The 17,500-nt window shown below is 43.4% G+C and overlaps 1 protein-coding gene across 1 annotated transcript in view; it reads right to left on the bottom strand.

The window, feature by feature from the left end:
- Positions 1-2,180: 2,180 nt before the first annotated feature.
- The window catches only part of si:dkey-22o22.2 (neural-cadherin), a 130,077-nt gene continuing 114,757 nt past the window's right edge, over positions 2,181-17,500 (bottom strand). The window contains 15 exon segments of the mRNA XM_034148108.1: positions 2,181-3,365; positions 3,367-3,459; positions 4,496-4,591; positions 5,309-5,466; positions 5,953-6,203; positions 6,401-6,498; positions 6,500-6,582; positions 7,487-7,730; positions 8,474-8,640; positions 8,826-9,006; positions 9,261-9,372; positions 9,850-9,953; positions 10,089-10,216; positions 11,394-11,608; positions 16,879-17,156. Coding sequence (XP_034003999.1) covers positions 2,961-3,365; positions 3,367-3,459; positions 4,496-4,591; positions 5,309-5,466; positions 5,953-6,203; positions 6,401-6,498; positions 6,500-6,582; positions 7,487-7,730; positions 8,474-8,640; positions 8,826-9,006; positions 9,261-9,372; positions 9,850-9,953; positions 10,089-10,216; positions 11,394-11,608; positions 16,879-17,156 — 2,613 coding nt within the window. The 3' untranslated portion in view covers positions 2,181-2,960.

Genomic DNA, 17,500 nt, shown 5'->3' with positions numbered 1-17,500 from the left:
ATCCTTGATAATCCATGATATGGCGTGTTAGAAATTAAAATCAATATTCAATGATGTAATTTAGCGTAAACACATAGTAAGCTTTAAAAACTGTTTTATTCTGAAAACAGTTCAGAGTAAAGTTTATTTTGAAAAGCTGTATCTAAAGACATTGACAACAATGACGACTTCCTGTGAAGATCGAGGTAGGCGGGCCCCTATGTCACAGCCCCCAGAGAGGAGGAGCAAAGGAGAGATGCAGGCGGGAGAATCAACGTGTGCTCGCTCTCTTCCCTTGGTACCAGCTGCGAGACAACACCGGCTTTGTCTCCCAACTACCCTTTGTTTGTTTCACTACCACGCTGCTTAAATTAAAGTAACCAATTTGAACCCTTTCAGAGACTCATTTGTCTCTTAATCTTTAAACTTCTTCCTGGACGCGAGAAAATCAGCACACATCAACAGGCGTTTCATCACGGCAGTATTTAGTTTAGACAGTAGCTGCCGGTAGAATCTCCCGCATGAGCAGGCATAAGCTCCGCCCCTCTTTTATCGATTTAAAATAATAATTAAGCTTTATACCCCAAATCAGCACTTTTGAAACAGGAAGTGAAATAGAGGGATGGCTAGAATGGGTGATCTGTTTGGTATTTTGAGCAAAACACTTCATAGACATGTTTTTTTATATTTCTGAGACCTATGCTATTGCCTAAAAATAGCATGATAGGTGACCTTTAATACAGTTTAAATCTAAAAGTCCCATCAGGTTTGATTTTTAGATTTCTCTTCTGAAAATGTAGACGGACACATTTAAAATGCTGTGAGTTAAACCTCAGTTCACCACACGGTGGCAGTGTGTCTTAATACAATAATACAACAAGAACTAACATTTCTTCTTCTCTTATTTTAAAATCAGAATGCGAATCTCAGAAAAAGCTCGTTTTGGGGAAAAGCCATTTTTATTAAAAGTCATTTACAAAAGGAATACTCCATGTTAGGTTGCTATAAAACGTCCATATGTACATCATATCACACACACACACACACACACACACACACACACACACACACACACACACACACACACACACACACACACACACACACACACACACACACCTCAAGAAAGCTACACATCAATTCAGAAAAAGACACGGGTGTTTTCCCACTTGGATGCATAGAGAGCAGTTCTTCAGGGGCGCACTTCATTCATGAATTCAGATATAAAACACAAATGTTCCTGTACACATGAAGACACTATTGTTTTCCACTTCGCTCTGATGCAGTATTTTCACCTGAAAGTGGGCGGGCCCGTCATTTTGACCGGGAGTGACGTTAGCTATATTTTCGAGTGCTTGTAACAATCATTATAGAGCGCTATAAGGACATTAAAATGAATTATAGACAGGGGCGTTATTTAAAGTGTTATGGGACTTGTTATGATCTCAAATATTCTGCTATAATGTGATAAAACCTTTTTTAAATCGAAGTTATTTTCTGTTTACGCTTCCTCTAAACGTGTGTGCTCTGAAATCTGAACATGCCGAAGAAATGTGAATTTATTCAGTGCTTTTCTCATCAATACATCTTTAACTTTCACCGTCTGACCACGACAAAAAGACTCAAAGTGACGCCACCGCACGCTAATAACACGACGCAAAGCATTCTGGGAAGTTTCTACAGGGGAGTACAAAAATAATCTCTCATCTGAAAACTATCAAATCTTATTTTACATATCGAGTTTTTTTTTTTACCTCTGACTCATCCTGCGACAGGAAGCTAAAAAGAGGAATACAAAGCTGGGAATTCACTGTTTTCTGGAGGTCAAAGTGTGGAAGAAGCCAAGGGACCTTTTACTCTGAAAATCCATATTTTCAGAGTAAAAGTAAGCGGCCCACAAACTGTCGACAGATGAAATAAACACAGCACACCTAAAGTAAATAAATAAAGATGGCATGTTCCTGTGTGCTGGTAAGACTCATCGTGTCCTTGGATGTCAACGTTTCCATCATTTGGCCATTTTCGGGATAACACAGTTGTTATTCCTTACACTTTTAAGCAAAAATACTCCTTTTCTTTGTCTTCTGTGATGATAAATACCTTTAGGAAATGTTAATACTAACTGCAACAAACATTTACTTTCATGATTTGATTTATAAAATATCAGAAAACAGTGAAAGGTTAATATGATGTCTTGAAAACAGGAAATGTCTGTTTCTGACGGGCTGAAAACAGCATTTTGTGACTGTTTTGCATCAGAAACTATTTGTCTGTCGATGAACTAACTTGACTTCTCGGTTTGGGCCGTTAACATCTGCACTGTTCACGGTTTTCTGACATTTTAGAGGTTCATTTATTGCTAGAAGTGTGTGGAATGAATTTCGAATAAATAAATACACCAAAAATAAGAACTTAAAAAGGTTTAAAAATACTTTGGATGATTACTAATGAATGAAAGTGTGACTTTAAACTGTAAACGTGTCGTTAGCATCAGTTAGCTCAGTCACTGAACATAATACAGTTTGAATGTTAAGTCCCGCCTCTTATCGGGGCCAGCAGCCAATCAGGACAGAGCATTTTTGAATTGGAGTCTGGCACGGCCAATCAGATTTCAAGGCCCAGTGAGCACCAACACAGGAGTTTCCAACTGTTGATAAGTTCGCAGGACTTTTTGCACTTTGCAACTGTATTGCACGTCTGACATCAGATACATCTAGTTTGCAGCCACACTATTGTTTTTTCTAAGCATTTAGGAATACCATATTGACCTAATATTTCCAAAATGTCGAAATGTACGTTTATATTCAAATTTGACCAACTTTTTGTTTGTGTTATTTGAAACTAATTATGGCAACTAGACTAATAATCCAAAACCCAACTTAAAAATCCTATCAGCTTTTAGTGGAGGGAACCAGGGAGATGCTGCCTTCAGGGTCCAACAAAGACATAAGACATCCCTGGGTGGTGTTGTGTAGCGCCCCCTAGTGGTGGAGAGGCAGGGGGTCTCGGCTGTGGCCCCTCTGGATGTGGGTCACTGCGTCTCTGTGTGTGAGTCCCAGCTGGGGCCGGTCGTACATCTCGCTCAGAGCCTGGAACTTTGGGCCCCATCGAGACAGTCTCTCGTCCGCAAACCCTTCCTCCTCCTCCTCCTCCTCCTCCCTCCTGCTCCCGGCCGTGGACCCCAGCGAGCTGAGGCTCCCCGCCCCGGACCCCGAGCCCTCCACGCTCCACAAGTGCAGGGCGTCCGGCGGCAGCGCCCCCCCGTCGCTGTCCGCCTCCCACAGGATCCTCGCCACGTAGCTCTGGAAGTCCCCGTGAGAGCAAGAGGGGGCGAAGCTGGGGGGGGCGAAGGTGGGGGGGGTGAAGTCACTGTAGACGGCGTGCTGGTAGGGGGGGGGGGTTGTGATGGTGGTGGTGGTGGTGGTGGGGGATGCTGAGGTACGGAGCGCCGGAACTGGAGGAAGAACCTGACGGGTGCACCTGAAGAAACAGACATTTAGAAAGATTCAAAATGTTACTCAAGTAAAAGTAGAAGTACTCAGGTCTTGTACTTGAGTAAAAGTAGAAGTACTCAGATCTTGTACTTGAGTAAAAGTAGAAGTACTCAGGTCTTGTACTTGAGTAAAAGTAAAAGTACTCAGATCTTGTACTTGAGTAAAAGTAGAAGTACTCAGATCTTGTACTTGAGTAAAAGTAGAAGTACTCAGATCTTGTACTTGAGTAAAAGTAGAAGTACTCCGATGTTGTACTTGAGTTAAAGGAGAAGTACTCAGATCTTGTACTTGAGTTAAAGTAGAAGTACTCAGATCTTGTACTTGAGTTAAAGGAGAAGTACTCAGATCTTGTACTTGAGTTAAAGGAGAAGTACTCAGATCTTGTACTTGAGTAAAAGTAGAAGTACTCAGATCTTGTACTTGAGTAAAAGTAGAAGTACTCCGATGTTGTACTTGAGTAAAAGTAGAAGTACTCAGATCTTGTACTTGAGTAAAAGTAGAAGTACTCAGGTCTTGTACTTGAGTTAAAGTAGAAGTACTCAGGTCTTGTACTTGAGTAAAAGTAGAAGTACTCAGGTCTTGTACTTGAGTTAAAGTAGAAGTACTCAGATCTTGTACTTGAGTTAAAGTAGAAGTACTCAGGTCTTGTACTTGAGTTAAAGTAGAAGTACTCAGGTCTTGTACTTGAGTAAAAGTAGAAGTACTCAGATCTTGTACTTGAGTAAAAGTAGAAGTACTCAGATGTTGTACTTGAGTAAAAGTAGAAGTACTCAGATGTTGTACTTGAGTAAAAGTAGAAGTACTCAGGTCTTGTACTTGAGTTAAAGTAGAAGTACTCAGATGTTGTACTTGAGTAAAAGTAGAAGTACTCAGATCTTGTACTTGAGTAAAAGTAGAAGTACTCAGATCTAGCATAAAACTGAAATCAACTAAATTACAAGTACCTCGAAATTGTATTTAAGTACAGTACTTGAGTAAATGTACTCAGTTACTTTCCACCTGACTCATTCTGTGGTACTCACCTCCTCCTGGCTGGAGGACTTGATGAGGGGGCCGGAGGAGGACTGAGACAGGCTGGAGCCCAGCGGGCGCTTCAGCTCAGAGATGTCGTATCCGTTCTGCAGGAGGGAGTAATACACCTCGTCTTAACACCAAACAGATCATTGCAGCATTACCCATAATCCCCTCTGTTTCAGCCCTGTTTCAAAAGTGCTGATTCTCTGTCTGTTACTTCAGATGAAAATAAGGAGCCCCTCCCCACGCCCCTCTGAGAGAGATTTGGTTACAAAGAACTCAATGGTGCTCTAGGAGGAGATTCAGGTGATAAGGTGGGGGGGGGGGGGTTACCTTGGTTGGTGATTGGCTAATGGTTACACAAGACAAAACATCGTTATGACATCATCAAGTGGCCAAAATCAAAGCCATGAAAAAGTGGATATAGCATAATAGGTGACCTTTCATGATAGACTTTATTTAAATTAGAATATTTTAAATCAGAAATTAAAGGCAGAAACGCCTCCATCGGACTCCTTCGTTTACTTCCGGGAACATAGTGACATCACTATGAAACACTCACGCTTCTATTGGCTAGCGTTCCAACACATTGTTAGATAGGCTAAGGGGGCGGGACATCTCTAAGAGGTCGACCAATCACAACCACTAAAAATGTGTATCCATTACATGTTCTACTTTCAAGTATTGCCAAACTGTTGAAGTAGTTACATATAACAATGTGTGTGTGTGTGTGTGGTGTGTGTGTGTGTGTGTGTGTGTGTGTGTGTGTGTGTGTGTGTGTGTGTGTGTGTGTGTGTGTGTGTGTGTGTGTGTGTGTGTACCTGGTCCTGCTCTCCCCCCCCCTCCTCGTTGTAGTTCAGGATGTTTTCCCGGATGTCCTCCCAGCTCTCGTGCTCGGCGGGGATGTGGTAAACTCCGCGCTTTCTGAACTTGTTGCGGCTTCCTTTCTGGTTCCACACCGTCACCGCCACCAGCACGGCTACACACACACACACACACACACACACACACACACACACACACACACACACACACACACACACACACACACACACACACACACACACACACACACACACACACACACACACACACACACACACACACACACAGAGGTGGACAGTATTAATATTTAGTTTCCTTCCTGTACATTTCTGCAGCGGCTCTTTGGAGTCATTTGTCCTCAATACGTCAATGATATATTATATTTTAGAGAGAGCAGGAGGTGATAGGGCTGATGGGAAATGTAGTCTTAGTATTTTGTATTTAAATGTTACTGTTATATTTTATTCACGTTTATTACTTTCTTTCTTAACTTTTATAATAAGTAATAACAACAAGTACTGATACCAGAAACATGTACTTAAGTACAGTAACGAAGTATTTGTACTCCACTACTTCCCACCTCTCAGTATAAATGACTTTGTCTTGAGTACAGCACTTGAGTGAATGTACTTAGTCTCACCGAAGAAGACGAGCAGACACATGCTGATGGCGAGGATGGAGCTGGGGCTGAGGGCGGCGAGGCGGTGACCTTTGACCGCTCCCAGCTCGCAGCGTTGCCCCCCGAATCCGTCGAGGCAGCGGCAGCGAAACGCGTCGGGCGACAGCGCCTGGCACACGCCGGCGTTACGACAGGAAGTGGCAGCGCAGGGCGACGCCGCGCACCGCTGCTGCCCCGAGGCCTCCGTCACCGTCAGCTGACCGCCGGGGCACCTGGGAGAACACCAGAAACAGGGTTATTACCAAGTAGGTTTACATTAAAGGTCTCCTATTATACTATTTTTAGGCATAGATTATAGGTCTCAGATATATACAAATATATAAAAAACATGTCTCTGAAGTGTTTTGCTCAAAATACAAAATATAATAACAGATCATGCAGGAGCAATAAAGAAAGAAAGAAGTGTCACCTGCACTGGTGCTTCCTCCAGAGGTCGGTGCAGGTCAGCGGGCTGCGGCAGGGCTGACCCCTGCAGGCGTCGCTGGGGCACCCCGCGGTGACGCCCCCCCCGCTGCAGCACCGTCACCGTGTCCCGGCTCTGCCCGTCCAGAGGGAGCAGCTGGCCGTTAAAACGAACGTCCCTCAGGCAGCCTGCAGGCGGAGAGGGAAGGTCTGGTTTGATACATGTGTTATTACATGGCTTTCAAGATTCAAAGGGTTTATTGTCATATGCTCATAGGCTACAGTGTAGACATGACAATGAAACTCTCCTGACCTGAGCTCCTCCAAGAATGCAACGTATATAATAAAATACAAATATAAAATACATGTCTATATACATGTAATATAATATGATATGTACAAGAACAGAATATGAAATTAAATAATGTACATTAAGACACAATTAAATACGGTTTATTGCGGTGATAACTATTTATATAAATAGTTACTTGAATACTCGATTCTGATTGGTCAATTAGGACATTTCGGAGTTATTAATACACACCGCTGCTAAGGTGGATCAAGGGAGAGAAAGAAAAGAGGTTAAAAGTGTTTGGGAAAAAACTGAATGTCCTCTTCCAACATGAGAGTAACATGATAACAAAGGTCTCCCAACTGTAGCTGTGAACATGACAGGATGTCTGATTACCTAGAAGAGCATCAGGACTGTTTGAGGCATATGATAGCTATGTGATTAACATGATGATTCAGCCTCTATGGAGATAGACATGTGACAAGCATGATCATTTCTGACGTGGAGCTAATCTGAAGTAAACATTGAATACTGCTTTCTATTCCTCCATCTTGTGACTGTGTAACTCCCTCTCTTGGATATCAGCATGTGAAGGACACTGTTCAGGAACTAGTTGATGCTCTGTATGTGATGACTACTTCCATTCTGGAGAGGATCACAAATACATGGATCCTGAGATTGAAGCTCAAGCCGGGGACGAGTGAGAGTTTTCTAACAAAAGTATATTTTTAACTAATTTCTACTTCTTTTATGAACTGTGTTTTTGTTAGATTTTAGCCGATGTAAAGCATGGAGTCTCACCCTGAAAGCCGGCCTCGTCGCTCCCGAGCGTCAGGCTGTGAACCTCGACCTCCCGCCGACCCCCCAGCTGGGCGCGGGCCTCCCTCGAACCGCCCCCCCGCTCCAGACGCAGGGTGAACAGGTTGTCATGGCGACTGAGTCCGACCAGCACCCACTGTCCGACGTCGACCCGTTGCCCGGGGAGACGCAGGGCGTGGACACCGTCACCGAGGTTAGCACGAACCGAGAGCAGACCCTCCGAGATCTGAAGAGAAGAAAAGAGTCCGTTACTTTCTGTTCATACGATTTTGTACAGTTGCTCGGTTTATAGAGCGGTGCAGGGATGTCCAATTTCTGAAGGCAGCATCTCCATGGACCAATGGGATTTCTCACTGTGATTTTGGATTATGTCAGAAAATGATCTCTGTGTCAAACAAACGTTTATGATACTTACACGTTTAGTTCAGCAGGATAATCTCCACATATTAACACCACTATGATTTATGAAGTAAAAAGCTAATGTTGGGCTATAAAGGAACTACAGCACGGTCACATGACTTCACGTCACCACCGCTAAGCTAAAGGCGGCTAATGTTGGGCTATAAAGGAACTACAGCACGGTCACATGACTTCACGTCACCACCGCTAAGCTAAAGGAGGCTAATGTTGGGCTATAAAGGAACTACAGCACGGTCACATGATTTCACGTCACCACCGCTAAGCTAAAGGTGGCTAATGTTGGGCTATAAAGGAACTACAGCACGGTCACATGACTTCACGTCACCACCGCTAAGCTAAAGGTGGCTAATGTTGGGCTATAAAGGAACTACAGCACGGTCACATGACTTCACGTCACCACCGCTAAGCTAAAGGTGGCTAATGTTGGGCTATAGAGGAACTACAGCACGCTCACATGACTTCACGTCACCACCGCTAAGCTAAATGCGGCTAATGTGTAAGACAGCCTTTGAGTATTAAAACGTGTGACATCTAAGGTCTCTCACTGACCTCCAGCACGATGAAGGCGTCGGGCTCCCGGGACCTCATGGAGAGCAAGGTGCCGGAGGAGGCTCGGGTCCGGAGCAGCAGCTGGACGTCTGTGTGGCGAGAGCTGCCTCCGCCTCTGAGCTGCAGCCGCACGACGCTGCCGGAGTCGAAGGAGAACTCAGGGAGGGCTGAGCAAGGAGAAACAGAGTTAAAGGGTTAGACATTCATTGGCGGTCATTTTTGACCAAGAACACCATAGATTCTAGAACAAACTGACTCAACCAATATTCAATGAAAGTGGTGATCAGACACCGAACACACACACACACACACACACACACACACACACACACACACACACACACACACTCACCGCTGTCACACTTGTGCCCGCTGAACCCGGGCTGGCACTCGCAGCTGAAGGAGCCCCAGTCAGCGAGGCAGGATGCCCGGGGCCCACAGGAGGGCCCGGCTGCCGTCACACACACCCCGTCCGTCAGCCGGCACCCTGGGGTGCTGTCCACACTCTCACCTGGGGACGCCAGGTCGTACACCTGAGGACGGGAGAGGAAAACACACACAGGACATTTATTATTTTGGGACCTATTTGACTGCAGCTGAAGACTTTCCTTGGCGATATTTTGGGAGGTACATTTTTCTCACACACACACACACACACACACACACACACACACACACACACACACACACACACACACACACACACACCACACACACACACACACACACACACACACCACACACACACACACCACACACACACACACACACACACACACACACACACCTGGCTGTCCACCACCAGGTTGCGGATGCAGCCGGTGAAGCTGCGGTAACGTCGATGAGGAGACGTTTCCTTCACTCCTCCCAACTGGAGCGGCTGGAAGACATTCAGAAACCTGAGGAGGAAGAGAAAGAGGACGAGAATCAGAATACCTTTATTCACAGAGGGGAAATGTACGTTACAGCAGAAAGGAGCCGAAGACAGCTTACAGTGAACTAAGAGAGAACAGAGCACTAGGAGGCACACGGTGTTATACCAGGGTTTATCCAGCCTCAAGAAGAAGGAAAGAAACATAGGAAACATAGGAAACATAGGAAACATAGGAAACATAGGAAACATAGGAAACATAGGAAACATAGGAAACATAAGAAACATAGGAAACATAGGAAACATAGGAAACATAGGAAACATAGGAAACCTGTCCTTTGTAATGATATTGGATGGAATCAAATGTCTTGTCTGGACCTGGATCATTGCGCTGCGTACGTTCCGCTAACGTTAATTATCTGTTTTATTTATATATGATTTTGGTCGCTCCAAGCATAATAGGAGACCTTTAAGGGAATGAAAATGACGTGTATAGAAGTCTCACCTGTGGTGTCCCGGCGTCTCCCCCTTCGCTCGGCAGCCGGACTCCTCCCCCTCCGCCTCGCTCACCGTCACCCCCCCACACTGGTCCAGGATCAGCTGCACCACCTGAACACAACATCTCCTGCTTTTACTTTGTCACTTACAACTTTCTATGCATTATTTAGCTTCTTGTTTTGTACCCGTGAGATTTATCTAACAAATATCAAGTGTTTATACTGAAACATCAAATCTGAAACCCACCTTCCCGTCGCTGAGGATGTCGAGGCGGTGCCAGCGCCGGTCGCTCACGCTGGATTTTGGCGGGAGCTGCAGAGTCAGCGTTCCTGATCCGTGGTTTACGCTCAGAGCGGGAACGCCGTTCCTCAGCTCTGCAGGGCGGGGGGGACGGGGGGGACGGGACAATAACAAGATTTATACTTTGTTGATTTCGCGTGAAACTGTGAAACTGTTCACTTTCAGATAATTTGATGGCACTGAAGCTCCTTTTGCTGAATGAAGACAGAAGGATGGGCTTAAAACCTCCGATTTATGAGTATGAAAACTATTGAGCATACACCGTGTATTTTGATATCAATTATTTCAAAACTAAAATAAATTGATGTCTTTCTCTGTTTTTTTGAAAGGCTAATTCTCTGTATCGCTGTGTAAGCTAATGCATCCCATCAACAACTGCAACTCAGTCAATCCTGTGTGTGTGTGTGTGTGTGTGTGTGTGTGTGTGTGTGTGTGTGTGTGTGTGTGTGTGTGTGTGACCCCATCCACCTCACAGCCATGTTATTGAACATGTAAGGTAGAAAGGCCTGGCAGGGATCGATGCTGCAGCCACGTTTGATTTCCCTCTCTCGTGCTGACGTATCGACGAGCGGGTTCAATAATTACATAATTTAAATGCCACCAGATTATGCCGGCGGCGTTAGAGCGTCCATGTGCAGGCTAATCCGCTAACGCCACACCAGGGAGCTGACATTAGAGTTTACGAAGCAGAGGAACTTTCTCCATTGATTGAGCTTTGTGTTTGATGAAAGCGTTTCCCAGCAGCTCCGGGAGATTAGCTGAGAAGTTACAAATAATGTTTCAACAAAGGGACGCTGCGTTTCAAACCGTTTCTCATCGACGTGATGTCATAAAGTAAATTTACTTATTACTCAAGAACAATTTTAAGATACTTGTAATTTACTTGAGTATTTCCATGTTATGCTACTGTGTACTTCTACCTACAATTCAGAGGTAAATGGTGTACTTTTACTCCACTACCGTTATTTAATACTTTACAGATGTGGATGAATGATGTGAAATATAATCAGACTTTAGTTCCACCTGGAGTAAATTCACAAGCTACCCGCAAAGTCATTCAAACTAGCTGCACCTTTACCAGCTTTGATGATCAGTAATTATAAAACATACCTACTCTCCATGCAGAACCTTTACTTTTCAGTGTACTACAAGGAAAGGATCTGAACACTTTCTCCACCACTGCTTAACGCCATTAATAAAGGATATCTTGTGCACTTCATATATTTGTTGCAGCCTCAGCAGTAAACTCACCTAAGGCGATGAAGTCCTCCTGCTCCCCGGAGTGGGGGGGGCCGAGGGGCCCGTCGTAGAGGAGCAGCCCATTGGCCGACTCAGCCAGGAACTCCACGGAGATGTGGCTCTGGAAGCAAGGCATGATGGGAGGAAACCAGGCATAGCCCTGACCCCCGAAGCTGTGTTTGGTCTGCTGGCACTCAGGCCCGTCAAACATGGGAGGACATTTACACCTGAGGGGGGAGAGGGCAAGAGTACACACATCCTTTACTCAAGTAGAAGTACACACATCCTTTACTCAAGTAGAAGTACAGATACTCGTGTTCAAAAATACTCTGGTAAAAGTAGAAGTACTGACTAAACTTCTTTACTCAAGTCAAAGTAAAGAGGGCTTTGAAATGTACTTCAGTAAAAAGTACCCATAACTAGCAGCTGTTTTAAAGAGTACCTGACCTCCCTTTATATTAATAGAACAATAATGTCATTGTTAGCTAATGAATGTTTCCATGCTGAACAACGGCAACATGACAACGTTTTCATTGGTCCCTCTTCTTTAGAGAAGACCAGGAAGTGATGGATACACGGATCGTGTTCAAATCAATAGGCACGCAATGACTCTAAATAATAATGATCACGCCACCAAACACACATTCAAACTAAAGGAACCAGCCTGTTTGGAACATGTGAGAAGTAGAAAGTACAGGTATTTGAGTTCAACATGTAAGAAGTAGAAAGTACAGGTATTAGTGTTCAACATGTAAGAAGTAGAAAGTACAGGTATTTGAGTTCAACATGTAAGAAGTAGAAAGTACAGGTATTAGTGTTCAACATGTAAGAAGTAGAAAGTACAGGTATTTGGGTTCTACATGTAAGAAGTAGAAAGTACAGGTATTTGGGTTCAACATGTAAGAAGTAGAAAGTACAGGTATTTGTGTTCAACATGTAAGAAGTAGAAAGTACAGGTATTTGGGTTCTACATGTAAGAAGTAGAAAGTACAGGTATTTGGGTTCAACATGTAAGAAGTAGAAAGTACAGGTATTTGGGTTCAACATGTAAGAAGTAGAAAGTACAGGTATTTGGGTTCAACATGTAAGAAGTAGAAAGTACAGGTATTTGTGTTCAACATGTAAGAAGTAGAAAGTACAGGTATTTGTGTTCAACATGTAAGAAGTAGAAAGTACAGGTATTTGTGTTCAACATGTAAGAAGTAGAAAGTACAGGTATTTGAGTTCAACATGTAAGAAGTAGAAAGTTCAGGTATTTGTGTTCAAAATGTAAGAAGTAGAAAGTACAGGTATTTGTATTCAAAATGTAAGAAGTAGAAAGTACAGGTATTTGTGTTCAAAATGTAAGAAGTCAAAGTAAAAAGTCGTCAGAAAAATAAGTAGTGGAGTAAAGTACTGATACCAGAAAAATGTACTTAAGTACAGTAACGAAATATTTGTACTCCACTACTTCCCACCTCTGCCTGAGAGACAGAAAGAGATGTACTGTTTACGTGATGATGGTATTCTATTCTCAGCTGCTGATAATATATCAGAGAAACCTTGACAGAAACATTGTTAATTAAAAGTTACTGCAGTGTATTTGTGTCAGTGTTAACAGGAAGGGAGAACCATCTGTCAGATTTAGCAGCTGCGGCGCTGCATTAGATATGAAGTGATGTTCAATTCAAAGTCTCCCACAGCACATGCAGAAAATTAGGTTTCTTAAAGGGCCATAACTGCAGGAGAAATCTACCCTCTCGCTTATTAAATCTTCTAAATGTTTGGCAGGTTTACCAGACGGAGACGTTGAAGACTCAAATCCGCTGCACACGATGGAAACAGAGCTGCTTCAATGAGATACTCAAGAACAACTTTCCCTGTTAGAGCAAAGCTTTTATTGAGAGCTACAGGAATGAGTCCTAACACCCAGAAATGAGTCAGCATGTTAGCACTTCCTCTCCCCTTGTCTGGAAGTCAATGGTTTTTTGAATGTGCTTTTGGTTGTTCGTCTGAAATAAGGTGTAGAGAGTTTTGTTATACGACATAGAATACGTCAGTAAATACCCCACTGGTGAATTTAAAAACGGCGGTTGCTAACAAATGAGACGACTAAACGTTTAGCTTAGCGGTGGTGACGTGAAGTCATGTGACCGTGCTGTAGTTCCTTTATAGCCCAACATTAGCCACCTTTAGCTTAGCGGTGGTGACGTGAAGTCATGTGACCGTGCTGTAGTTCCTTTATAGCCCAACATTAGCCACCTTTAGCTTAGCGGTGGTGACGTGAAGTCATGTGACCATGCTGTAGTTCCTTTATAGCCCAACATTAGCCACCTTTAGCTTAGCGGTGGTGACGTGAAGTCATGTGACCGTGCTGTAGTTCCTTTATAGCCCAACATTAGCCACCTTTAGCTTAGCGGTGGTGACGTGAAGTCATGTGACCGTGCTGTAGTTCCTTTATAGCCCAACATTAGCCTCCTTTAGCTTAGCGGTGATGACGTGAAGTCATGTGACCGTGCTGTAGTTCCTTTATACAGGGTTGCCAACTCTCACGCATCTGGCGTGTGACACACGCTTTCACTCTCAACCTCACGCTCTCACGCTGCCCAAACTATTCTCACGCCAAAAACAAGAATACCGAAGACTAGAAATGGTTTTCAAAACTTTTGTCACGTAGTGATCGTCTTCTCAATAGAACATCTTTGATAATGTCTTCTGGCCAATCAGAATCACGATAACGGCGTGGTGTTGTTGCAGGAAGTCCCGACGGAGAATACTTTTGCTGTAGTACATCTCTATACATCGATACAACATTACGTGTTGATAGAAATCAACACGTAATGAAATAAGACCCCACGGTTTGATGATTGATAGGTGTGTGGGCTGTCTTTCATTTTGACACACAGAACAATGGGGGCTATCCACCCTTATCCACAATGTAAAGTAATTCACACAGCCTCTTCCCTCTTCTCTCTGTGAGGAGCAGCAGGTTCAGCTTTCAGAACAAAGTAACAAAAAACTAAAATGGCATTCATTTTTTTAAATATGTCGTGTGGTAATAGATTTATTTATTTTTCTTCTCAAGAGAGTACCAGAATGTGTATTTGATGTTAGTATTTAAAAAAATCTCCTGGGGGAGAATCCCCCCAGACCCCCCTGCAGGGGTTGGGTTTTCAGCATGTCAACTCTTTCACCTGTGGGGAAATTGCAGGATTGGCTCCAGGTCGCCCTTTTTATTTACTGCAAGACAAATGTGCCTTTTTATTTCATACAGTTCAATTCGGATTGAGACAGGGAAATAATCTAAACCTCACGCGTGGCGTTTCACTGTCGGAGGGAGCGTGTATGTAATTACATTGCAAATACTGACTTGAGCCCCACCACTGTATGGGTTACCCCTACCATAGATTACCCAACAAAAATACTCTGGAGCCGCAACTGCCGACCCGTATTGCGCATGCGCAGATCTAAAATCCAGTAGAAATGATACAAAGTAAAAGTCTGCTGCTTATTGTTCTACTTGGCCAAAATAGAGTCAAAGAGTATATGAGAGTGAGAGTGTGTTAATTAATATATTTGGCAGTTTGGAGTAAGTCTGTAGATTTGTTTGTGTGTGTGTGTTTCATGTATAGGCTTCTCACGATAATTCATTTTGTGGATACATTTTCCCGGAAATTATTGCGATAAACGATAATATTGTCGGCACCGTTGTATGACCATTTTAGACCACTGACATAATAATATATAATAATAATTAAAGTACATCCTTTCAAACTGCTAGTCACATCCTCATGTAAATGGCAATTTATCGAGGTCAGAAAAGTTATCGAGTTCATTTTTATTTATCGTACGATAAGTCAATTAATTGCTTATCGCGACAGGCACACAATAAAACAGTGGAAACAAACATGTTTGACTTTCATTAGTGAATGAAACTGTGTGCCCTTTATAATCTGTGTCCATTATTGTGTATTTGTATATATTGTATATATATCCTATATATATGCTAAGGTCCCGCTGCTGACACGATAGCAGTCATTTCGTGCGCATATGTGTAATTAAACCGAATTAAACCCATGATATCAAAATCTCACTCCAGCCAGGTACCCAAAGTTGGCAACCCTGCTTTATAGCCCAACATTAGCCTCCTTTAGCTTAGCGGTGGTGACGTGAAGTCATGTGACCGTGCTGTAGTTCCTTTATAGCCCAACATTAGCCTCCTTTAGCTTAGCGGTGGTGACGTGAAGTCATGTGACCGTGCTGTAGTTCCTTTATAGCCCAACATTAGCCTCCTTTAGCTTAGCGGTGATGACGTGAAGTCATGTGACCGTGCTGTAGTTCCTTTATAGCCCAACATTAGCCTCCTTTAGCTTAGCGGTGATGACGTGAAGTCATGTGACCGTGCTGTAGTTCCTTTATAGCCCAACATTAGCTTTTAACTTCTGAAGATTGCATTTACGCTTCCTGTATTGTGTAAGTATCATAAACCTTTGTTTTCCAAGGAGTATATTTTCTGCAATAATTCAAATTTCATTGGTCGAGGGAACCAGTGCTTTAGGGTCTGCAATAATATGTTTTTGTAGTGTCCACACCTTTATGATTATCCTAGCTATATTACCAACACAGTCTCACGACATTTCGTGTTATAGTCACGAAATTAATCTATTGATTCGTGTTCACCAACACGATTTCGCCATTTTTTTCGTGTCACACAGAACGATTTTAAAAGCAATGTAAATAATAACAAATTAGAAGGAAAAACACATTTAAAAAAATACAGATTTAAGTATTCTGACACAGAAAGATTTTAGAAGCAATGTATTTCTATTGGTAGTATGTTTCGTGCCTGCACCAAATAATAACAAATTAGAAGGAAAAAGAGATGACATAAAATACAGATGTCAGTATTCTGAGGCTCTGAGACATTTATTTTCCTCACTGACGGCAAAAACACTCAGACATTATACAATTTAAAATAAAAGGGATAGGGTTAGGCTTAGGGTAAGATATTGAGTAAGAACATGTTTTTATGAACCACACAGCTTCTGGTCTTCCAAGACCCGACCGGACAAAAAGACGTGTTGCAGGCACGAAACATACTACCAATAGAAATACATTGCTTTTAAGATCGTTCTGTGTGACACGAAAAAAAGGTGAAAATCGTGTTGGTGAACACGAATCAATAGATTAAATTAATTTCGTGACTAATAACACGAAATGCCGTGAGACTGGGTTGATATTACTTAGCAAAAATGTAACTTGAAGAATGGTTAACGATAATACAAGTCAGATCAAGTCTGAAATGCTCCTTGCATCCCAGCAGCTCCATGTGTAACATCAACATGGACAAATATCAAGACACAACACATGAGAAACAAACAACAAACATGTAACATAACAACACAATCAGTGAGAGAAAACCTGCTCAAAGAGCCTTCAGCGTGCATTTGATCGTGGTTGAATCTCAACATCGTCCTGAATGCATTAGTGGTTCATCAAAATACAAAAATGCCCCTACCTGAATCCCAGCGGTCCGTCCTGGCAGGAGCCCCCGTTGAGGCAGGGGTTTGTGGGGTATGTCGCGCAGGGGAAGTGGACCTCCTCTCGGCCGCGGCAGCCACACTGCGCTGAGGACGAGGCCGACAGCGACACCAGGGAGGAGTTCCCGCTGCTCAGAGCCACTGGGACCTGGCTGAAGGAAACCTGGCTGCTGCAGCCGCCAGACGGAGCGCAGTCTGTGGCGGGACATTCATCCACGCCCACCTGAGAGATGGACACGTCCAGCAGGGCCTCCAGCTGCAGACAGATAGACAGGAAAAGATTACGTTTTTGAAAAAAAAGTATAGATTTCAAGGCTTTTATTGTCATGTGTGCAGAGCTACAGTGAAGTTATGACAATGAACATCTGAGGTCACAGGTTCCTCCAACAGAGCAACACAATAACACAGATACAATAGTGCAAGGAAAGTCTATATACAAGTAATTGGAATATGATATATTAGATTAATAATGAGGCTGCACCCCCCATCTGCGAGACTCCACTAGCAACCCCCGTGTCACAGTTTCGCCGCTGAGAGTGTGTGCGTGTGTGAGGAGCTCCACGGAGGATGGGTCCCAACGAGGCGTTCTGGGGCAGCATA

The sequence above is a fragment of the Trematomus bernacchii genome, unplaced genomic scaffold (genome assembly GCF_902827165.1).
Source record: "Trematomus bernacchii unplaced genomic scaffold, fTreBer1.1, whole genome shotgun sequence".
Lineage (NCBI taxonomy): Eukaryota > Metazoa > Chordata > Actinopteri > Perciformes > Nototheniidae > Trematomus > Trematomus bernacchii.
Note: the sequence above shows the minus strand (reverse complement) of the source record. Positions and strands in the feature narration are given on the sequence as shown.